Here is a 25322-nt window from a genome sequence, read left to right as displayed (position 1 = left end):
TACGAATGAAGAGGATACAAGTGTGAACTGCAGAAAAGACAAACAATAATACAATTTCCTCACCTTAAGGATAACCCTGGTTGGAAAATAAAATGCACAAATAAATATATTTATTAAAATGACAAATTCTAATTAGTATATGGTGGTTACCTTGCTGCTATCCTCGATGACAGGTGCTGTAGGGATGACGGGCCCAGTGATAGGCCCACCCCTATCTCTTGGGGTGTATCCTGAACTGCCTTGTCTGTAATATAAAACATACGATCATAATATCCAACAAACATTAAGAACTCTTTTAGCTTTTGTCCAGTTAACATCAAAACAAAACGGGTTAAATTTAATCAACTTACTCATCTGTTAGTGGGTGATTACAACTACGAGTATTTCTACAGTTTTAACCTGGTTTTCAAAGTGTTGATGACGTTGGGTATGGATTAATGGAAGCAGTTTTTAGTTGTGCTAATAAAAAAGAAAGAGTTTGAGAAAAGATTACACAGCAAGAAAGGCATGGCACAAAAGTTCTAAAATTGTACAGAGCTTTAGGAGATGGAAGATTATGAGTATTAAGTACCCATAAGCCTTGAGTATTCCAGTAAACAATTATTACTGAAATATAGTTTTAGAAATATGAGTAGTTTTTCTTTCAAGCATCACATTATAGTTTTAAAATAATTTTTACTTTGTCATTTTACCAACTTTGATTAGGTGCAAAGTAGTTTTGACTTAATCTTACTATGAATTGCCAGCTTGTGTCAAACTCAAATCATTAAATTTGATATTGGTCAAACTCAAAATGTTAGAAAATAAAATAATATTTAGAGACATTGAAATATTTACTACACAACAAACAATACACAACAAATAGATAAAATGTAAAATTATTAGAACTAGAACTAAAAGCAAAACTAATTACAGAAGATGAATTACAATCATAGATTTTTAAATGATTACCGGAAAGAATGAGTCAAGAACAATAATATACTGCTTAAACTGGTTAAATAAATAAACAATATCAGTAAAAGCGATTTTCTCTAAAAATGTGTTGAATGTTGAGTTTTCCACCAACTAAATTGCCAATTTGATTGAATAAAAAAATTTAAACTCTCAAATATTAGACTACTCATATACTAGTCCAAATTTTAAAATTAAATTTTACTATTTAAACTATATCTGACTGCATGCAACTAAACTAGTTGCATGAAAGCGTTTAAGATAATTTTTTTTCATTATTACACGATTCAACATTTCAGGATAGCATTTGAAGACTTTTTACTTTTAAATATTTTGATCAAAATGGCAAAAAGCAAAAAATATTTATAGCTTTTAACAGGACATTTAACAAATCTCTAAAATGTACCCAATTTAATTGTAAATAGATAGAGGTAAATAATGCCAGCCTCAGCTGTACAACTTTAATATTATAAAAGCAAACAGATAAAGCATTATAGCTGTATTTGATTGCTAATTGATGTTATACTCACTTGGGATCAGATGAACTGTAACACATATTGATTATTTTATATCTACTCTAAATGACAGAACATTATTTAGCAGTTGAGATGTCAATATATTTCGCCCCTTTATAATTTTAGTTGATTATCTTTTTGTTTTGAATATAGATGTTTTCATTATAAAGTTAAATCAATTTTTTTGTTTTCAAAATTCATCTTCACACTTTTAATTATTGCATTATTTTGTTACTTTTTAAAAGTTTGTACAAGGTGTACATTGTGTAAGAGAGATATTGGATTGCTAAGAATCAAAAAGAGGAAATATTACTAAAGCGTATGTCCAAAAAGCTCACAAAGGACTATAAAGGTTCCAAATGCACTGAGTAAAGCCACCATTAAAGCACTGGAAATTTGAATACATTATACAATCATTGAATTTTGTATACTGTAGAAGACATTGTCAATGTTCACCTTTGCAAACTGTCAAGCAGTGTTAAGGTGTTTGTGATGCTGTATTTCATACGCTTGAATGTAATTTATAGTTTACAGTACATCAAATGGTCAGAAACAATAATAGTCCAGGACCTGACTAGGGTTCTGTGTGCATGTCGTGTATAGTGAATTTTACTTTTGCATTTCAATATAGGTGTCTTAGGAAGTGTTTTCCACTCGGGTGTCAAGTTCGCACCTGGTACGTTTTCGAGCTATGACGTCATCAAGATGGCGGCTCAGCAATTTTTGAATGCGTATATTTCGCGAACCGTTTAATGGATCAGGATGATTTATTTTTTGTTTGAAAGATATTTTTACACCCTATCTTTCTTGTATTTACACTTTTGTTGTAAACTTAATATTTATCTCACTATATTAAAAAACGTGTTTTTTATTATTATTATATTTATTGTTTTGCTTATAACTTCTTAACCGCTGATAAAATCAAATACCACCCATTGCAAAAGTTGCAGATGATTCTATACCCTTTCCAATGATACCAAACAATATGTGATTAGACCTAAAGATAAAGCAAAGAGATTGAATAAATCGTAAACGAACACTGAAAGTGGTGTACGTTCCGGGAAAGATTTAGTCCTGGACATGACTAGAATTCTGTGTGCATGTCGTGTATAGAGAATTTTGCTTTTGCATTTTAATATAGGTGTCTTAGGAAGTGTTTTCCACTCGGGTGTCAAGTTCGCACCTGGTACGTTTTCGAGCTATGACGTCATCAAAATGGCGGCCATTGATTTTTTTAAATTGTATATTTCGCAAACTATTTGTCGGATCGGAATGAATGTTTTTTTGTTTGAAAGATAATTTTAAATGCTACCTGTTTTACATTTACACATTTGTTGTATGTTTAGTACATTCTTCGTAATTTTGCAAAAACCTGTATTTTTAAATATTTTTGAGTTGTTTTTGTTTGTAACGTTTTATTGATACAATTTATCAAAAACCACCAATGAAAAAAGTTGTAGAACATTTAAAAATCTTTACAAAAATACCAAATTCGATATGTTTTACTCAAAAGATTACGTCAAGAAACTAGATAAATCTCATAAAAACACCAATTTTGGCGCAAAAACGCCTATTAGTCCGGCCTCTAGGGCAGTTCGCAAGTCTTATAAAAACAGTTTCGCCATTCAATGTTGATGTACGTGTCTAAATAAGGGTTTTCAACTCGGGTGTCACGTCTGCACAAACTGCAGTTTCCGGTTATGACGTCATTAAAATGGCGGAAAGGGCTATATTAAAAATAACGATATTTTACATACCATGTATTGGATCGGAATGAACTTTTTTTTGTTTGAAAGATAAGTTTACATGCTATCTTTCTTACATTTGCACTTTTGTTTTATGTTTAGTACATTTTTCGTAATTTTGCAAAAACCTATATTTTTAAACATTTTTGTGTTATTTTTGTCGATAACGTTTTATTGATACAATATATCAGAAATAACTTAAAAACAAAGTTGTAGCACGTTAAAAGAGCTTTACAAAAATACCAAATTCGATATGCTTTACTCAAAAGATCACGTCAAGAAACTAGAAAATCGTACAAAACAACCTAATTTTGCGCAAAAACGCATATAAATCTCAATCCATGCAAATGGAAATTCGCTTAGTAGAAAGGATTGCTGCACCGGGGGTATTTATATAGTGGAAACATTCCTATGGACTAATTACATTGATTTGTTGTGCTTTTATTTGCATAAAAGAGGGTAATGGTCTTATTTTAAGTAAAATAGCTGGTGAAATCGTAACATGTAGCAATTTTTAAGACATCATAACCGGAAACTGCAGTGGGTCCAGACGTGACACCCGAGTTAAAAACACTTCTTTAGACACATACATCAACATTGAATGGTAAAACTGTCTATATATGACTCGAACACAGCCATCGATGTCGGATTTATATGCGTTTTTGCGCAAAATTAGGTTGTTTTGTACGATTTTCTAGTTTCTTGACGTGATCTTTTGAGTAAAGCATATCGAATTTGGTATTTTTGTAAAGCTATTTTAACGTGCTACAACTTTGTCTATAAGTTATTTCTGATATATTGTATCAATAAAACGTTATCGACAAAAATAACACAAAAATGTTTAAAAATATAGGTTTTTGCAAAATTACGAAAAATGTACTAAACATAAAACAAAAGTGCAAATGTAAGAAAGATAGCATGTAAACTTATCTTTCAAACAAAAAAAAGTTCATTCCGATCCAATACATGGTATGTAAAATATCGTTATTTTTAATATAGCCCTTTCCGCCATTTTAATGACGTCATAACCGGAAACTGCAGTGGGTGCAGACGTGACACCCGAGTTGAAAACACTTATTTAGACACGTACATCAACATTGAATGGCGAAACTGTCTTTATAAGACTTGCGAACTGCCCTAGATGCCGGACTAATAGGCGTTTTTGCGCCAAAATTGGTGTTTTTATGAGATTTATCTAGTTTCTTGAAGTAATCTTTTGAGTAAAACATATCGAATTTGGTATTTTTGTAAAGATTTTTAAATGTTCTACAACTTTTTTCATTGGTGGTTTTTTATAAATTGTATCAATAAAACGTTACAAACAAAAATAACTCAAAAATATTTAAAAATACAGGTTTTTGCAAAATTACGAAGAATGTACTAAACATACAACAAATGTGTAAATGTAAAACAGGTAGCATTTAAAATTATCTTTCAAACAAAAAAACATTCATTCCGATCCGACAAATAGTTTGCGAAATATACAATTTAAAAAAATCAATGGCCGCCATTTTGATGACGTCATAGCTCGAAAACGTACCAGGTGCGAACTTGACACCCGAGTGGAAAACACTTCCTAAGACACCTATATTGAAATGCAAAAGTAAAATTCACTATACACGACATGCACACAGAACCCTAGTCAGGTCCTGGACTATAAAGGAAATTGAGAATATCTCCGATTGGAGAGACAAAACTAATCCAGCTACTGTAGAGAAATTATTGTATAACAAATTTTCTCCATCAGTTAATCTTTGGTTTTTTGTTTTTGCTAAAAAACAGTGAAACTGACAACCGACTTTAAAACAAAAACCATCCATATTTATGATTTTTGTTTAGGCTTATATTTATGTTTATTGTCTATGTTGATCTTTTGATCTTCAACTCTTCACTTACTTGGGACATAGCAGTTACGGACACACGAAAAAAGGTTTTTGCCTCCATACATTCATTGAAAAGATTACAGAATTTTTTACCACAACACACTAAACTACATTTGATCAAATCACTTGTACTACCCCACTTCAGTTACTGCAACTCATTGATCAATGACTTGACTGCGACTCAGGCGGGTATGCTCCAGCGGTCACAGAATTATTGTTTGAGATTTGTCTATGGTCTGCGACGTATGGAGCATATCACGCCATACTACCTTGAGGCACACATCCTGAAATTAAATTATCAAAGATTCATTAAAATTTTGTCATTGGTTTTTTCAATTTTGAAAACAGGCTCCCCAAAATATTTCAAATCCGATTTTAAATTTGTGTCTCAGGGTAGTTCACGAATGTCTCGTTATTCTTCGATTACATTGCGTATACCTCATCATGTGACCACAGCTTATGGCAGGGCTTTTGTTGTTACCGCTTGTCGTCTGTGGAACGGCCTACCCCTACACATTAAGACCCTTGAAAAACGTTCCCAGTTTGTGGCGGCACTGAAAAAGCTCTATTTTGAGAAGATGGTCTCGGCTGGCGTGTCCTAGGGCTACTGTTACCTTGCGCGTTTGCTGATGCGTGTATGCGAGAGTGTGTGAATGTGTTTTTCTATTTGTTAAATTTTTATGTTTTTTTTTAGATATGTAGGTACTTGAATTGTTAAATATTTTATGTTTAATTAGATTAAGTTATCCCTATGTTACATTATTTATGTTATATTTTTAATGTCAGGTTAAGTGTAAGAAAGGGCCATGTGGCCCTAACTTTGCCTGAAAAAATAAAGGATTTTCATTCATTCATTCATTCATCTTTAAAACATTTGCCTTGTTTTGTTATTATTATCTTAATTTTTTAAGACCATATTTATGTACCTGTCTTCCGCACTTTGCGCCTCCCTCATAGGTGATATTTGAGCACACACCATCTTGTAGTAAGTTCCTTGTAGACCCATCAGATCAGAGTGGTTGCCACTCTCAAGTACAGCTCCGTCCTGAAACACAATGGTCAGACATCCTGAAAACACAATTGTTAAATGGTTCTTATTCTGTTCCAGTTTTTCAAATGCTATTCAGAAAATAATGACCGTTTTATTCTTGACTCCACTTGCGTAGTAACAGAAATTAAAGCTGATTTAAAATTTTCTGTTCTGTTTCAACCTAATTGAAATTTTGCATAATTGCTGGCTGGAGTTAATGTTTTTAGTATAAAAAAGGATATATCTACTGTGACAAAAGGATTTTACTCAGTAATCAGTTGTATTCTTTCAAGCATATCAATACATAACAGAGTCTAATAACTATCTTGTTTGGAATGTTCTATTCAGTACCTTTACTGCATTTTATGGACTTAAATATACAGTACTACGCCTCCTTCAGAGAGTTGTCAAAACAAATACTTGCCTTCATGACATAGATGACGTCAGCATTCTTGATGGTGGAAAGTCTATGAGCGATGACGATCGTAGTTCTTCCTGCCATAGCCTTATCTAATGCTTCCAAGACTACACTCTCAGTCTGTGAATCTAATGCAGAAGTTGCTTCATCCAACAGAAGGACTTTTGGGTTGCGGACAAGAGCTCGAGCAATGGCAATTCGCTGCTTCTGACCAACACTCAACTGCGCCCCGCGGTCTCCCACAATTGTTTCGTATTTCTAAAAAGAATTTGGACTTTAGGAAAAAATAAATCTAAATATAAAATATTTAAAAAGTTTTTTTCTAGATACATTTTGGAAATTCTTTTTAGAAGGTGTAATTGCTAGAGAAAGATTTGATGCTGAACACATAGTTGAACACAACTTTGAATCTTTTCTAGAAAAAAACTATTTTTGAAAATTTAGACTATCTTTCAAAATAGGTATAGTACACTAGTTCTATATTGCAGTAAGTTGTAGCTTTTATATAACTCAATTATCTGGATATGAAGCTCCCGTTGATTACCTCAGGCAGTTTAGTGATGAATCCGCTAGCACTCGCCATGGCCGCAGCCTTCTCAATATCTTGTTGAGTGACATTTTCTCGGCCGTAGCGGATGTTCTCAGCGATCGAGACGCTGAAGAGGACCGGCTCTTGTAGCACAACACCAATCTGGCTACGAAACCACGACAAGTTCAGGTTCTTGATGGGATTCCCGTCCAATTTTACCTGAGGGAAGAAAACAAAAATACTAAAATCATGAAAATCTTTCTGTGTTAATTCAAAATAAAACTTCTTGTTAAATTTTGTTTAAATATATTTTGCAGGAAAGCTGTTTGGCTGGTTAAGAATTTGTTAAAAGCAATAGAGTTCAGATAATTTTCTTGAGAAAATTAGAGTCCATAAGGTAATCAATACACAATAATACAATCCAACCACAACACTAATATTTTGTCCTTATATAAGACTTCTCCGAAGAGTAGATTAATGAAAAATCTGAGTTTTTATTTTATACGACATTGTTTTAGATTGAAATGTAAGATCCTGAAACTTTAAATTTAAAATGTTAACCAAGTTACGATATTAAATAACCAGGTCCCAGATAAATGGTGCTACTAGATTAAATACCCCCGCTGCAGCAAACCTGCAGACTAAGCTTTCAGCAAGTGGCTCAATTATACTACGTCCATTTTGGTATTATAAAAAGCTAAAGTCTAATTTTAAATTTTCAGGGACAATTAAAAAAAATAAAAGCAAGGATAAGCTAAACCAGTGATTTCCACCAATAAGGGGCATGAGGTTGTTGGAGTTTCTGTTGTCTTTGTAGTATTAATGCAACTACTACCCAAGCAGAATGTTATTTTATTATAAAGTACTCTTTGTTACTCACCACTCCAGCATTGCAGTCGTACAGTCTCAGGAAGAGATCGATGACTGTACTTTTTCCAACTCCGCTTGGTCCAACTAGCGCCACTGTCTTACCAGGGGGGATTTCCAGATTGAAATGCTTCAAAATCTGCACATCAAAACATACTTTTTATCACTAGATGCTTATTTTACCCAAAATATGAGTGAAGGATGAGTGTAGAATCAAGTGTGATGATCCGTGTACCTTTTTTCAGAAGAAGATCTGCCTTCAAAAAGCTACTGACTTTTCTCAGGATCGAACCGGCAACCTTTTGATTGTTAGGCGAGCACTATAACCACTCAGCTACACAGCCAGTTTGTATGTAATAATGCACATTGGAAACATTGAAGATTTAAGTGATGTCTTAGTTTTATCTCGTAAAAAACCCAACCTAAAATAACCGGATCTTATTCAGGATTTGTAGATTATAACATTTCATCCTCAAAAAACGTAGTCTTAGTGAATTGACAGAGAAGGTCACTATTTATCCATCTATCACAAGACAAATTATTGATAACATCTCACTCTTGATTATCTTTGCTGTCAGATACTCACAGGTTTGTTGGGACGTGAGGGATAAGTGAAGGTGACGTCTTGGAAAGATATTCTTCCCTCAACATGATGCAGTTTCACGCCGTGTTTGTTAGAAGAGTCAATCTCAGGCGATCTCTCTACGACACTGAAGATGGTAGAGGCAGCTCCCAGCCCAGTACCTACCGCAGTGTAGTACGGGAACGCATCTCCCAGAGTGAACGCACCTGACAGTACACTCAGGAACACCTGTACAAAACACCTTGTATACAGTCCGGAAATCTCAACCGAGCAGTGCCTGTGACCGCAGAAGTAGTAAAATAATCAACAGGCAAAAGATTTACTCTGGTTTCCCTTCACAGCAAATAAATATTTTAATAATAATAAAATATTTAATTTTTTTATGTTACGTATATAATGTCTGTGAGTGCGTCTGCGTAATGTTTTGACAACCTCATCATGAGTGAAGTTTGATGTTCTTGACCAGGATCTGAGGAACACGACTTAGTCGCCGAACTTATCGTTATCCGCTCTTAGATGAGGTAAGAGTCAAAAGACGATACTAAGGTAAATTAACCTCTTATTTATATTTGTTTCATTTTGAATTTATTTATTTTCTCTCGACGTTTTTGAAGAAGTTTGTTTTGTACACAGCTTCATAAACCTGATGATGTACCAAATATGAGTACGAAAAAGCTGTTAATGTTGTTGGTAGGTTACTACATAGGATTTTACTGTGTGAGTAAAATGAATCTAAAATTAACTTACTTTAACAATTCAAAGGCTTTTTGAGTATCTTTTGTAAACCACCATTGAATAGCAATAGATACATATAGGCTGATAAAAAATGTAATAATAGTACATTACATACTATTTTTCGTATGTATGTTTGTAAAAATTATATTTATTTGACGACCTCCGATGAGTGATAAGTGTTCTTGAAGACCTGATGATGAAGCTATTAATGCTTAGAAACGCGTATAGTCTCGACAGACAGCCTTTGGATTACTCTGGCAGATCCAGGTAACATTATACCTTTTATAATCTAATAATAGTAGGTTGAAAAGTATTTAGTGAGACAACTAGATGAAAAGAAACCCTCCCTTATCAACAAGCATAACCCAGTTTATGATGGACTATTTTTCTCCTAGGCTTGAGCTTGGGATTATTTTTCACATTACTTCAGGTTAGACCTAGGGGTTGCGGCATTATCACTTTGATAAAATCCAATGGTGATTTGGTTGGTTTTAAACCCGAGACCTCAGGAACAATAACAAAAGTCTGTTAGTTCTTTCTTATGCTAGTTTGATCTTGTAAAACATTGCTCACCGTAAACACACTGCCTGGAGTACAGTATCCAGCTCTGATGAACAGTGAACTGACAAACAGTGCTACGCCGTACTGTGCGTATTTACAGAAGTTTATGATAGTTAGGCATATGGCAATCTTGTAGTATGTGGCCATTGCCAAATTATGTCCATCTTCCAATGCTAATTCATACCTGGAACATGGTTAAAGGTTATCGTTGTTGGAAAATAATGGTTTATCGTGTGGAATTTTCAGGGGATAATCCTCAGGGTAGACTTCAGGGGATATTATGTATGGCTATTGTCTGTCAATTTGTTTGGAGATACATGTCTACAAACCCTTAGACAATTAAATCACAACCCAAGAAATTATACAAATTGGTACCTGCGTATTGCGTCAGGTTCTCCGTTGAAAGCTGCGATGGTTCTAACTGCATTGAGGACTTCATTGGCAATACTTCCCGCCACGGCATGCTTCACTTGTTCTCTAGCAGCCGACCAGGTGGCGAGCTACACATGTAAAGAAATCAACCTTAATTTCTGATTTTTTACATAGATTAAGATGTTAATAACAACTAAACGTAGAACTACCGTAAGTTTTAAGTTCACTAGTTTTACAGTTACTCAGAATGTAAGAAACTAATTAACTAAAAAATAATTTTGTCCGTTTCACTTTCATCGTCACTTAAGTTGATGTACGAGTCCAGAGCAATATGATTTATAACAGATTTTATCTTTATCAAAATACAAAACACTTAAGTTGATGTACGAGTCCAGAGCAAAATGATTTATAACAGATTTTATCTTTATCAAAATACAAAAAGAATGTACCAATATTTCAAGACGTACCAAGATGCCAACATTTCAACAAGGGTCAGAAGATGCCATAAAAAACACGGGCATCCATGTTTTTTTTTATGGCATCTTAAGACTTTAAAAGTGAATTTCGGTGTTTTTATTGGTGGTTGTACTTGTCATGATTGTTAGTTGTTGATTTAGCATCATATATTAAGCAAGAAAATGGGGTACTGGCCTTTGGATTTAAAGAAAAAATACGGTATAAGTAATCTATTAGAAAACTTTAAAGTGTACAATTTTATTTGTTCTATTGGGATCACAAATTATGATCAAAACCATCTACTGCACCAAATTAGGAATTGGTTCTGAAAGTATAGTTTTTTTTTTTTTTTTTTTACAAAGAGCAAAAACTATTAAATAAGTTTCAGTGATTTGTGTGCATTCTTTAGAGGGAAGAAAACTGTTAAGTTTCAAGGGTTTATGTTTATTTCAGTAAACATTTAATAAATTATATAAACCTGAGTCATTCTTATTAACTGAAACACCAAATCAAATCAAAATCAAATTATCCTTTATTCACCAAGGTGAATATAATCCTAAAATAGTGTATGTTTACCTTTGCAGAGAACGCTGTGGAGCCTATGATGAATGGAGAGAATGGCAAAAGACATAGAGTGAGCTGCCAGTTGACCAACAGTCCGACCACCATCCCCACAACAAACGTGGTCAGATACTGTGTCACCATACCTAGCTTGCTGCCCACTCCTTCTCTTATCCTCTCCAGGTCACTAAAGAGAATGTCATGTTATGGGTTTCTTAATTTTGATGTCAGTGGCATTTTTAGGTGAGAGACAATGTACAGTGTACGTACTGAAACACTTTCAGGGAAAGTGGTCCAAACCCATTGTTGTGAAGGTGCTAGGAATTGAACCCGTCCCTCCCGCACCAAAGTGCAGAGCGCTAACCATTATAGGTTAGTTACGGGTTTTTTTTCCACATTCTAGGAAGCATTGTAGACATTACTTTAGGCCAGGCCCAGGAGGTTACTTTATTACAACAAAATCAATTAAATGGTGATTATCAAAATTCAAACCCAGGATCTCGGGGGCCAAAGTCCTGTACTCTACCACTAGACCAGCTCGCTTATTTTAGCTATGGAACACTGATATCTTATGGCTTAAATTAAGAATAGGACACATCACAATGATATCCTGAAATACAAAGAACTTTGTATTGTTGAACTTGGATTGTTAAAGAAAATTTTGACAAATAGTTTGTCCAGCATTACATAATACTTTAATACTTTCTTATGAAATGGCGACCAATAAGAATGTACGTCTTTGAGTATACAACGATTACTATAGAATAAAAGTTAACTAAACTAACAACACAAGTATAAAAACTTCAAACAGTAAAGGTTGACGCAATTATAAATGATATCATTAAATAAACCTTAAAATAATATAGTAACCAAATTTCGTCGACAATAGCAATCAGTGTCACCAGACATCGAACTAGACTTTAAAAACAAGCTTCAAAATGTACAATGGGATGAAAAGTCTACTTGTGTTTATATTTCCATGGTTGATGTTATTGTTAAGTAATTATTGCAAAAATTATCCAACATGATAAATTTTTAAAACGATTACTTACTCAGATAGTTTGGTTGTTAGACTTCCTTCGTCGTTGATCTCGTGCCAGGCGATGTTTTGTCGAAGTATCTGAGTGAAGAACTTAGATCTGAGTCTGTGGACTTGTCTCTCACAAGCCAACTCCCAACACATGGTCTGAACAGTAACAGTTGAGAGTCAAACATTGAGATCATCTACAGATTGTGTTAGAAGGATTGTTTTAGGCTTGAATGGGAAGGGGTTTATCCCATCATAAGGTCTACAAAAACTTTACACTTTTGACTTTTCATTACCTATTAAAATTTGAAAAAAAAAACTTGTTGGCAAGGTCCCACTGACACTCATGAAAAAATAGCAATTAATAGGACACATAGGTCTTAATGGTGGGAGATGCCTCCTGACCCTTTACTCTGAGTTCTCGACCCTTGAATGGCCTGGGTCATACTCACTTTTTAGCTTTCCCACTAGATACAACTTTTATACCCAAGTTATAAGATTTGTCAAGAGTATAAATTTTTCTTACTTCTATATTTTATTTTCACCTACACTATTGCTATATACTATTGTTTTTTTAGGCAAATTCGACCGTGTTTAATGTTTAGTATCAATACTCATGTACTTTTATATTCATAAAGTATATTTTTTTTATTTGGAAATTTATGACTTGGATAAACAAGTTACTGAAGCTAGTGGAAAAGCTTAAAGGTGAATTAATAAAACAGCCGAGAGGGTGTCGCAGAATTCAGGTTTGAGACCCGGGCTAGTCCCAAGTAGATTGAGGATCAGGAGACAGCTTCAATCTTACAGACTATATAATTTTTGTTAAGCAAAAAATGTAAGTATTTTTGCTTTATGCTAAGCGGATTTATACACACATTTCAGCGGATTTGAGTGAAAATTTAAAAACGTACGTTTTCATGTCCCTGGCCTTTTACTTCGTAGATACTGGATTTGTAGTTTATTATTATGTGTTTTAATATTTTTTGGGACGGGGGCAACATGTTACACACATTTATTTGGTTTTAAATAGGTTCTTGGTATTTTTTTCGTATTTTTAAAGTCTCGAAATTCACGACCATGACGTGTCCCTAGGGTACATTTTCCAACTTTCACGCTGTTTTTAGACTAATTATTCATGCCGAAATATATAAAGCCATATTTTTATGTCATCAATGGTTATTAAACTTACAAAAAAGGAGCATATTATAATTTTATTGTCATTGCAGACTGACTACCATGACAAAATAAGTCTGTCCCTCGATTTGGCGTCACGACCATTTGGGAAAAATTTGGAACTTTGGAGCACGACAGTGGCAAGCCTGGCGTCGATGGAGTCAGTTGGTTTTAGAGACTAGTTCGGGGTGTACGTCAGGATTGTAGTGCCGGTCGTTTTGAGTTGAAAGGAGGAATTACAAGATTAATAAAGGAAAGATTGTGTTTTTTGTAATTTTGGTGTGTCCATGACCGTACGTAGTCATTCGATGAAGTAGACATGGTGTTAATTTTTGTTTATAAGATATTTCAATTGCTATATTAACCTAGAAGTCCACTTTGTATCCTCGAACATGAGGTGCAGGGCTACCGCCAGAACAGAGCCAAATAACACGTAATTTCACGACCAAAGTTTCACGACCATCGCGGTTTTTTTCACGACCAATCCACCTTTATGGATTATAGTGTGTTTGGTCGTGACAATAACTTTAATATAATTGTAAATTGAACAGTTTAGTTCAATTGAAACACATAGTTTTATTATAACTAACAGTATAATTGAAGGATTATTTAGAAAGATTTAGATTATTCCAGACAATTCACGACCGTACCGCTTGTCCCTGACCATCACGTTTATGATTTCTATCATAAAAATTTCAAAAATTAAAATATCGTCATATTTCAATGTTTTATACACAAAAGAAGCACACCTCTATACAAACATAACGATTGTTCGGGTCTCAGGTAAGTTTTTTCGGAGTTATACAAACTTAAAAAGATTTTATTGGCTTTTTTATATTTTTTGAGTTTTTTTTTATTTTTTTCTTGAAAGACCAAATATACCAAAAGCTCAGTGACCTTTTTATTGTATAATGGTCATTAAAGTAAATTAGTTTATAGCAAAACATAGTTATAAAAATAATATTAACTATTTTTAATATTCATTTAAAGGTCCGTTATGGTCGTGACAGGATTTTGTGTTTTTCTACTAAAGATGCTCTTTAAAAAGAAAACTACCAAAGATATTGCGTTACCATGGACATTTTATGAAACTTCAAATGTTAATGAAATAAAAAAAATAATAAAAGTTTTGAAAAAAGGGGACAAAAATTTGCAAAGTGCTTTTCCTGAAAACGTACGTTTTTAAATTTTCACTCATTTACATCTCAGTTTGGTAGCAACATTTGAGTCTTAATTTGCAAATGAATCACTTTAAATAGAAACTAATACAACTTTTTTGACCATTTTGGAATTGCCAATGTTTTTCAAAAACATTAAACGAATTTCGCACCTGTATAAATGCAGCTCCTAATACTGCAAGTCCGATGAAAAAGTAGTAAACTGCGTAGTCACTTAATGTTTCGACTGTAATCTCTGTGGCTTTGTCCAAGGGTGGTCTATAAAACAGAATAACAACTTTTGTCAGGTCCAAATCATAATAAGTTAAGACTCTCTTCTATCACAAACCTTACTTGATTGAAAATGCTGTCAATGACGATGACAGTTGGTTATAAATATTCAAACTTAGTGTAAAGTGTAAAGTTATGGGTTCCTTGTGCCCAATTGGACTTATTTCCATACAGGTAACTTAAGCCTGCTAACCTGATAATTTCAGGGGAATTTTGTCATTGCTCTATTGAATGTACCCTTGTCCTCTATAAACCTTAACCCTTGTTGATACAGTAGTAAATAAGTCAACATACCTATCTCTGAAAAAAACTAGATAAGCCCGAGCTTTATAAGGTTTTAGCATAACTATCAGGTTTCATAATATGTGCCCTATTATATATATATATATTAAGTTTTATTTTCGGTTGTAGTCCTCGGATCAAGTTGGAATCCTGGCTTCTACATAGTCCAATTGTTGCTATATTGTAGCAACTAGTTTAGACTTGTCCAAAAATCATCTTCAGACAAAGAAGTATCTGTTTTGTTACTTACCTTTAATCATCTAATGAACCAATGAACCGTTTCATCGTTTTGATGTCCCTGCTTTTAATATTTGTGATAGTTTGTCCGTTTATTTACTGTATTTGAATCGAAGACCTTCTGGTTCTGATGGAGTGATTTAGACATCCTTCAAAACTTGATGTCATATTCAAGCTATATGACTTCATGAGAAGTCTAAAGTAGTTGCAGTAACAAGTAACAATTGGACTATGCAGAAGCAGATAAACCAATTTTGTATGAAGTTTTAGCATCTCTAAAGACTCACGTTATCTCCGTAGTACTACTAAAGGCTGTGAAGGCGTTCCAGTCATTCCACAAACTATCTGCCTCACCAGGGATTGTCTCCAGCTCTGGCTCACTCATCTCTGTGGTTGTTGTTAAGTTTTCTGCTTTCTGAAACAAAACCATTCTTATTCTTACATGTCAGATACGTAGAGATTGATAACTGATCAGTTAGGTTTCCTGTATAGAGTTTTTTGGTTGATAACAGTGTTAAACTTGCTGAGTCATGTGAGCATCTTAATAATTAAACCTGCTCTTTTTTCAAATTACAGAATAAAAAGTCATTGAATGTGTGAATTTTAATTCAGTTATTGCTTGTCTGTCAAGAAGTTGGCCACTAAACTGTGATATGGTAGTAAAAATTTAAAACTTCACAATCTGTGATCATACACCGTATTAAAATGTGTAAAAATAAAAGATTATGAGGAACAAATATTAAGTTAATGCTAAAATAGAGTTGCCAACACCTGTTTGGAAGTGTTAGAAGTTGCCAACCAAAATAATAATCCGATAAACACTTTTTCATTGCACTACACACGAAAGTTCACTTTCTACCTGTATAATAAGCTAAGAAAATAGGTTATTCCTGCTACTGTACGGCAAAATTACATAAAGTTAACTTTCTGTGCATTATTTGTGGTGCAAGAAAAGTAACCGTTGGGATTTTGCGGTGCAGACAGATCAGTTTGTTATATATTTGTTGTTGCATTAATAAGTGCACAGTAATAACTCATAACGCTGAGTTTCCATGCGTATGTACCTCGACATAAGCAAGAAAACTCAGCATTATGAGTTCTGTTTTTATCTTGATTCTAAGTTGAATAAACCAAAATATTCATGTTGTTTACAAGTTTTTCGATATCTTAATGAAAACTAATGTTCAATGCTCGTCTCAAAAGTGACATTGGGGCTCAATAGCTTTTTCTACGTTCCTCAGTTTATCTAACCTTTTGCACGGATAGGAAGCCATCCACCATTCGTCCAAAAAGGAGCGCCAAGATGGGAAAACTTGCTCCATGGGTTATGGCTGCCAAAATTCCAAAACTGAGTAAAAACACATCCCCCTTGGTAGCAAAACGGTACTGAAACATATAAATTAAGTTTATTCATGATAAATTTTAATTTTTTTTCACTAAATGTGTTTTATTACTTTGGAAGCATCAATTAATTGAAGTGAATAAAATGATAATGGTGTTATGTTTCTTACGCATGGAAAAATTCCTTTTAAAACTGCCACCAGATCTTGATTCAACTTTTATTAGAGAAGCAAATTTCAAATCGCCTTTCAAAACAAAAAAAATATTTTGTAGATTTGTGGTCTTAATTGGCCTTGATTTCTGCATAGTTGACTTCTGAAGATGGCTACATAGAGGCTTTACAGTAACAGTACCTACTAACACATTATAGTGAATGGAAGTGTTTCACTTTGGCCCAGTCTTCTCTTAAAAACAATGAATCTTAAGGGTTCAAAATAAATTGTTCTGGACGTTTGTACTCCAAAAAAGAGATATATGTGCCTGTAGAATTGAATTGATACTATTTATGTGTGGTATTACTGTATACCATAACAATTACATTTAAACTCTGAAAGTTTGACACCTGAAAATATACGAAAAGTAAATAAAGAAACGTCATATAACACTTAAAACATATATTTACGCTTATACTGTTACTCGAAAGGCGGTAAATATACAAAAAAGGTGGTAAGTGGTAATCGATTTTGATTGGACACTCCAATCATCATCAGACCCAATAGGCGAATGACGATGAATATATTCTAAAATATTTGTAAATTTAATGGGTTTTAACATTTTTGCAATCTTTATTTTATTTTCAATGTCATTTGACTTTTCTACATATCTTATGCTTGGTTTAGGTCGTATAATTGAAACTTTACTACAATTTATATCTCATATAATCAACTTTACTCACCAGGTGGCCAAGAACTTCGAACGTATCAGGTAATGGAGGTTCTTCTGAGCCCTTGCTGCAAAGAACAGAATTACATTTTTAGAGGAGTTTCTTCATCCAACAGTAATACACTAAACTTTATTGTTATATAATTGGTATGTTGTTTTTTATTAATCACTATCCATTTTGTTGTTTTGAGAACAGTTAACTCCTTAGATCACTGTTGATGCTATGCTGTATTACAATATGAGAATACTATTTATGCAAATCATCGGACATTTTGAGAAGGAGCATAACTCCTAAATTGGTAAATAATTGTGGTAGAAGTTAATACTCCAAAATATGCAAAACACGTAAATGGTAAGATAGAAAAATTCTTGTTTTGAGTAAATAAATAATCATGGAATGGTAACTTGTATAGAAAATTGTACAGGTTGTAAAATAAAACCAAACCATTTCATTTGACAGAAGTCAACAGTGATGATGTGCTTGAATGTTCAAGCTTGCATTGCATGTAACCTTTTGTGGCATGACTAGCCGGCATTCTACATGAATCACCTGTCACCAGTTGCCAGATTGAATTTCCAATCTCTTAATTATGAAATTTACATCTTTGTTGTGTTGTTATCAGTTGGTTTAGTATCAAATACTGAATGGTTACACTTCATTTTAAGAGTGTATTTATTTTGACTTACTTAATTAAAATAGATGTTGTAAATTTATATTTTTAAACTTACTGTTTAGAAAGGAGGGCTTCAGAAGCTTCATCTTTTTCTTCTAAGTTGAAACTGTCTCCATTCACCTGTAAAAAATCATGAAATGGTTTAACTAAGCAGGCATATATGATAGATTAACATCCCCTAATACTTTGTTAGGCCTATTAGTTGCAAAAAAAGGTTATGCAAAGGAAATTATTGCAGCCTGGATCTTCTTTAATGTTAAGTGAAATGGGAAATTATATTTATGACTAGCCAGTTCCCCCGCAACATTTTGCGGTTCAATAAAAATAATAAAACTCATAATAAATACAAACATTTTGAATTTTGAATTAAAAAGTTTTAAAATACCCACATTAACAGTTACAAAATTTCCTTATGTTGACCGTTCTGTTGGTTCTTCGAAGGATTTCCACCTTGATATCTTTGAAATCCCTAGCTCTGGACAGAGCAACATATAGCTGGCCATGGCTAAACACTGGTTAAGGTAGATAAAACCTAACCCTGTCCAAAGTATGTACTTGAGCCTTATTTATTGTTATTGCAAAAGCCAGGGGAATTGGAAACTGTCACTTTTGAAATAAAAAAGGCAATGAAGTGTTTGAAAGAGATAAGTCCACTCATGGCAGCATAACATCATTTCCTGTGTGCTGTAGTTATCTTACTAATATTACGAAAGATCTAATATTACTAATCTTACACATATATACTCGTATAAATGTGAAAGTTTGTGTGTTTGTTTGTTTATTTGTTTGTTTGTTTGAAGTTAAATCACGCATTAACTACTGGACGGATTGGGCTGAAATTTTGCATGATGATAGCTCACATTCTTGATTAACATATAGGCATATTCGTATCTCAAAAACCCTTTCGAGCTCCGCCCAGTGGCTCTGTATTTCCCCATGTTAACCTTATGAGTACTCATAATTAAAGAGGATTAAGGAATTTATGTTTTCTAATTGTAAGAAATTTTCATGCATGTTTTTAACAATAAGTGTAGTAAAGTTTTATAAACCGATTTTAGCATTCAAATTTCTTAGCAAAATTATAATCGCCCCTTTTTTTAGTTTCAAGATACTGTATGTGGAAGTCCACTCAAATCCAAACTACCTATCTAAAAACTCCGAAGGAAACTGCATAACTTCACTCAATATTCTTCACTAATCAAGTTATTGACACTTAAATATTCCTGGTAGTCCCCTGGGAGTAAATCCATCACGTTAAAATTTATTTCATTGCAGTGTTTATTTTTCGGTGCAAGAATTGCAACCTTCGATAATTTCCCCCTCCAATCTTCAAAAGTTAATAAATCCCCATAAATATAAGAAATTATGACCGTTTCTGAAATTATCTGTGTGGGTAAATTAACTACCTCCGGGGCCTCACCATCTGAAACTATGTGATCTCCATTTCCAATGCTTAATAAAAAATTAGCGAACTCAATGTCCTCTTGATTTTATCTTTGATACTTTGTTAGTTGAAAACTTTGAATGTGAACCAAATCGGTGAACATTTAATACTATGATGCACGATCGTGTGTCTAGAAGCATGTGTGACTACTGGCAAGACTTGCCTTAAATCTCCTCCAAACTATTACTTTTCCACCTCCAATCCTAATAATAATGATTGCATTTTTCCAGCCCTTGGGTAATAAAGTTTAGAACATCTTGTCTCAAATTACAGTTAGGTTGACAATTTAACCTAATACTTTAATACTTTACTTTACTTTATTTTACTTTTACAATGAAATGGCGAACATACAAGCAAAGTAGGTACCGGTATTTTAAGCCAAGTATGAATGGCGATCTTGTAGTCTTGTTAGTGTCTAAGGCCGACATATTCCTTATATACAGCTGTTAATTAATAGCCCATACAGCTAATGGCAACCAAGGGACCTACAGTTTATAGTGGAATCCGAACCTTATTAGCTTCATTAAATTCTAAGATGTATAATTGTCCATATGCACAATATCATAATTATGTCCATATCACTTTTGACGTTTGCGTAAAACGGAGAAATTAAATGGTGGACGGTACCTAGAATTTTGAAACAATATGGTCCACTTCTAGGAAGCAATGCAACATTTTCCCTGGCCCCGAAAGACACACAAAACACAAAGCATTGTTGTATTGTCGTATATTGGATCTAAAGTTTTTTGATAATTCATCATTACCAACAAATAACTTCTGTAGTTCTTGGGGCATGTCCGATTCAGAAAGTTTAATTTTTCCATTGCCACAGCACAAACTCCATTATTATTTTTTTTCACGATCGAAATATAGGGCAGAACAGTATATATGGGCATTTGTTTTGCAATTTGCCTAGATTATGGCATGTGATATTGGGTATACGATTAGTGACTGCAGACCGATAGCCGACATTAATTAAACTGTTGGTTTGCTAACAAATATTAAATACATTTTAAAATTTGAATTCTATTTTTTATTAAGTAAAACCTCTGCCACGACCTTCTACACAAAATTACCTGCAAATCAAAAAAAGAATAATCAAAATCTGTGAAGCGGTTTTGTCTCGCAATCTGCGTGAACTAAATGAGCAATATTTTTTAATATATAGGATTATTTTTCTACATTCAAGTTTTACTATGAAATGATATAAAACTATGAAGTGCTATGATATAACGTAATTTAATTGCACAATCTTAGTACATAAATTTCACACATATATAAGTAAAACAGTTTCATACTATCTTGTAGTATTGTGTAGTACTGTACTTCAATAATGATGTTTGAACACAAACATGCATCGGGCACATCCACTCACTCAAATCTGCCACACCCCAAAAATGTAAATTAAGTTGTAAAAAATAATACATAGATTAAAATTATTTTAGTTTTCTACACAATGAGAAATGAGTGATCATTAAACAATTGATAATTCTAAATTATAATTACCGGTACTTTGAAGTGAGTATGAGATTGGATTGTTAAACAAAACAAGCAAAACAAAAACAAAATACAGTAGGAGAGTAGTAAACATGTGTTTTACGAGATGTTTACCAACATTTCCCTCCCAACTCCCTTTGCAAAAGAGGGAGAATCGATGACGATTGAGGCGCCTTCTATTCTAGCCCCCCTCCTGTTCTAGTTATGGCTAGACTTTCTGGGAATGTTCCAGAAAATCTGACGTAACTTTTGAAATTTTTTCTTTGATATAAGATAGGCCTAGTTAATTTACTAACTTGGAAAGCTTATGTTGATAAAAGCTTTAGAGGAATAATTAGCATTTACAATATGCGAAACTGAATTTAAAAAGACGTAATTAATTTGTAAGTTTATGGAAATAGCTATGCAAAATCTTGATAAAATAAACGTATACAACTTTTGTAAACGCCGACGTCAATAAAGATAGTTGTTTAATATGTAGTAGTTAGTAGTTAATATGATCGAGGTTAAAACGGGGAGCTATGAGTTAATAATGTAATCAAAAATTATGAATGTATATTTTACGGAACAAATATTATGTATAAATATCACCACGAGGGGTGTAACAGATAAATGAGTTGATAGGAACACACATTATCCAATGTTTTAAATGTGTGGTTTAATCAAGATAAAAGAAAAATCTCTAACCTCAAAACGATGAAAGACAACCTTAATCTCAGCGCAATCGAGTAGGTAGGTACTGGTAGGTACTAAAGATAATGCAATAAGCTATTGACCCAGTTTATTACTGCCAGAGTAGGCCTATTGGCATAGTATTAGTCAGTTCATTACTGCCAGAGTAGGCCTATTGGCATAGTATTAGTCAGTTCATTACTGCCAGAGTAGGCCTATTGGCATAGTATTAGTACAGATTATCTAGGGAGGGCTTAGAGATCCAATTGCATATATTCCATTATGGTATAACCCACTGTCCTAGTTAAATATTAAATCTCATTGAATTCAAACTATATCAGATTTTTTTAATATTAGTTAGGCCTAGTTTTATTATTTATTTGAGGTCAAAAAGGGCTATAGTATTGACTATCGGATACGGAAGGTAGACGGTAATAGATCATTTTGATGGAGATAAAAAATTAATTTGGATCGGCTGAATACAATTTTAACGTTTTGTCGATGTGCATTTTATGTTTAGTATATCTTCTTGTTAAACAAACTTCAAATAAACTGATTCGATGGTGGATAGTTTTTTGTAGACCGTTTGCTTGCTCTTTAGTTATTGCCAAAAGAGCGCACCCAAGAGATGACCTTTGAGAGAATTGCATTGAACACCAGCGCATTCAACAGTTGTACACGAAACATTATACGACACCGGCTTTTTACACCAGGATTAGAAATCAAGTTGTACTCTCTACGTCTAATTATAGATAAGTACACTTTTGTATATTACTTGTAGACATGTCGTGGGTATGAGCAGTATGAAGGTAGTCGATCGATCAACTTAACCTACAACCTATCAACTTGATTACCAGTGTGGCAACTTCGAGAGTAGTTATGCATGCATGTTTTAGAACACTCAGCATTATATAACAGCGCATTCAAGCGTGACCAAACATGATTTAACATTTTACAATAGGATGAAATGTGCAATATCGGTTGTCAATGATAACAGCTTATTAGTAATATTAAATTTAAATATACTTAACCACATCTCTGAGGGTCGTAAATATAACACAATGTGGTGGCTGAACAATATAATGTTATATAATACAAAGAGGGAAACACGAATATTGGGGAAAGTTTATGTCCTAGGATGGAATGGCGCCAGCGAGAAGAGAAGTTGATTCGCTATCGTTAAAAAGCCTTTCCTCTGCACAAAATCACGCACTGTTTTTCCAACAGAAATCACGGCCGAGTTTCTGTGTGCTGTGGAATTGCAATGTACCTATTAATACCAAAATATATGAATACTGTATACTTAAGATATTCAATAATGTTTTCATTCCCTTTGAACTTCCATCAATCGAAAATAAATATTATCCTCCAACCATAAAAATCCATCCGCAACAATTAACGGAAGACCTATACAATATACAAAGGAAAACAATTGTATTTTGTGTGGTAAAACATAAAATCTAAAAGTTGTACATATCTACTTTTATGTAACTATTAATCTAATAAATGATACTGTTATAAAAACTGTGTATTCACTTTGTTACTGTTAGTCACGAAACTGTGAATGTTACAAGTTTAGAACGATCCAGTAGCTTTTTCAAACAAGTGTTAACCTCAAGTTAAAACTTTTAGAGTAATTTTTTAACATTTTTGCTAGGTTTTTGACTTAAAATAGTTTTTGAGGGTTGGGAACATTACAAAATGAAATGAACATAAAATAAATTCTTATTCATTAGTTTTAACCGATTGTTTGATTAATAAATTAAATAGCATGGATATAATTATGTATGTGCTTGGGTAACATTCACAGGCGCATTGACTACATTTTTTGTCTAGTCTTATCTTTTGGGTACTATAATATAAATGTATTGTTTATTTTAATTAGGACTATTATTATATCTGCTATTTAGTTTATTAAACGTTCGTAATTCATTATGTTCATGTGTATGCGATTCTTATGTTTGGATAATGATTTAATCAAAAACAAAAACTAAATCCGCCCTTATTTTGTCTAATTGTATGATCTGGTGACTAATCGAAAGTGGAAAATATGTTTCACAGTTGTTTGAAAACATTTGCCAATCAAGTAATACAAAACACCTCATATTACTATAATCTTGTTTTATTGAACTGCAATAACATATAGGCCCTAGATCGTAATGAGGCCCCGACGTTCCAGACGTTCTGTTATCGTATTCTAGAACAATCCGATTGCGCGACCCACACCAATAAACGATCCCCACATTGCCTACAATACCCTTATAATCCACAATTTTATCTTGGAAAGATTTCGTATTAAATCAATTACTATATGTGTCAAAATAGAGTTATTTTATCAGTTGGATATTTCATAGTCTTTATTTTCATTTTTTATGCCCAACTTTTCATCATAGTGCTCGGCTCTAGCTTGGAAACGTTTTGCAAAATTACTTCAGGCTTAGAGAGGGTCATGACATTATCAGATTGCTAAAACATTTTTGATTGGTGGGATTCGAACCCGTGACCTTAGGGGGGGGGGGGTCCGTTGATTTGCTACTAGACTAGTTCAACCCAAAATCTTCTATGTATATTGTAAAGAGCAAAAGTTGCAGAAATTGCAAAAAAAAAACTTAGAAATCTTATACAAGATCTCGTCATGTTTACGAGCTAATTTAGTGTTTTGGACCAATTTTCTCAGAATGTCAGCAGACTATATCTGTACTTTAAACTTTAACAAAATAAAAAGCTTAAAAATTACTTTAAAATATTAGTTTTGCTTACAAAAAGTGTTAATTTAGTAAATACAACTAGTGTTGTACGTTGTACTACAACCTGTAAACAACCCTTATCCACAGTGTGGAGTCTAACAGCCACAAGTTTTGTACCTTTCCATCTTCGAACCCCTCCATGGGTACCGCAACATGTCTTCCTTTCATGATAACACACTCACACGCACACACACACACACGAATACACTATCTGTTATCAGTCATGTCACTCTGGATCACTCGCGGTTTCACTCGCGTGACTCACTTACATGGCTGTAGGTCTCTAGGTTTTGTTGTCATAGCTACAGGAGAGTGTGACGCCGGCGCGAGGGGTGGCTTTTTGGGATGGAAAAGGGGGTGTGTAGGTCGATATGTTGACCTTCCCTTAGGGTTCACCAACCCCGGGAATAGCTGCTTTGGTAGAGTTATGACGTAGGGAATTCGCCTCTTTGTTTTATTGAAGGAGGAAATATACTTGTTGGAGTTGATGTATAGTATCATCAGCTAGTAAAAGATAACAGACGTGAAATAACAGTGCGTTATACGGTTAGGAAGTAGAGGTAATAGGCCTGTAGAGGTAATTATCTGTGAACAGTAGCCCTCTATATGATACTTGTGATTTGGTTTGCGCTAAAACCCCCTGCATATACATATATACAATTTTGAACGAACGTTGTTTTTGGCCTCTG

General features: G+C 33.6%; 1 protein-coding gene across 2 annotated transcripts in view; it reads right to left on the bottom strand.

Moving 5' to 3' along the window:
* LOC129003156 (ATP-dependent translocase ABCB1-like) overlaps positions 1–24840 on the bottom strand; it is a 37180-nt gene extending 12340 nt beyond the window's left edge. The window contains exons 1-17 of one of the 2 annotated variants that reach the window (XM_054431412.1): positions 24751–24840; positions 18329–18393; positions 17613–17667; positions 16628–16762; positions 15664–15791; positions 14740–14845; positions 12259–12392; positions 11222–11393; positions 10193–10317; positions 9830–10001; positions 8525–8749; positions 7952–8077; positions 7087–7290; positions 6549–6800; positions 6021–6139; positions 1482–1496; positions 151–244 (exon numbers count right to left, since the gene is read on the bottom strand). In XM_054431412.1, coding sequence (XP_054287387.1) covers positions 151–244; positions 1482–1496; positions 6021–6139; positions 6549–6800; positions 7087–7290; positions 7952–8077; positions 8525–8749; positions 9830–10001; positions 10193–10317; positions 11222–11393; positions 12259–12392; positions 14740–14845; positions 15664–15791; positions 16628–16762; positions 17613–17667; positions 18329–18393; positions 24751–24801 — 2178 coding nt within the window. In that variant the 5' untranslated portion in view covers positions 24802–24840. The remainder of the gene's footprint in view (positions 1–150; positions 245–1481; positions 1497–6020; positions 6140–6548; positions 6801–7086; positions 7291–7951; positions 8078–8524; positions 8750–9829; positions 10002–10192; positions 10318–11221; positions 11394–12258; positions 12393–14739; positions 14846–15663; positions 15792–16627; positions 16763–17612; positions 17668–18328; positions 18394–24750) is intronic. The other variant, XM_054431413.1, reaches the window with a different exon arrangement.
* Positions 24841–25322: the final 482 nt, after the last annotated feature.

The sequence above is a fragment of the Macrosteles quadrilineatus genome, unplaced genomic scaffold, assembly GCF_028750875.1.
Source record: "Macrosteles quadrilineatus isolate MER2022 unplaced genomic scaffold, UCM_ALF_1.0 Scaffold_9__3_contigs__length_116548681, whole genome shotgun sequence".
Classification (NCBI taxonomy): domain Eukaryota; kingdom Metazoa; phylum Arthropoda; class Insecta; order Hemiptera; family Cicadellidae; genus Macrosteles; species Macrosteles quadrilineatus.
Note: the sequence above shows the minus strand (reverse complement) of the source record. Positions and strands in the feature narration are given on the sequence as shown.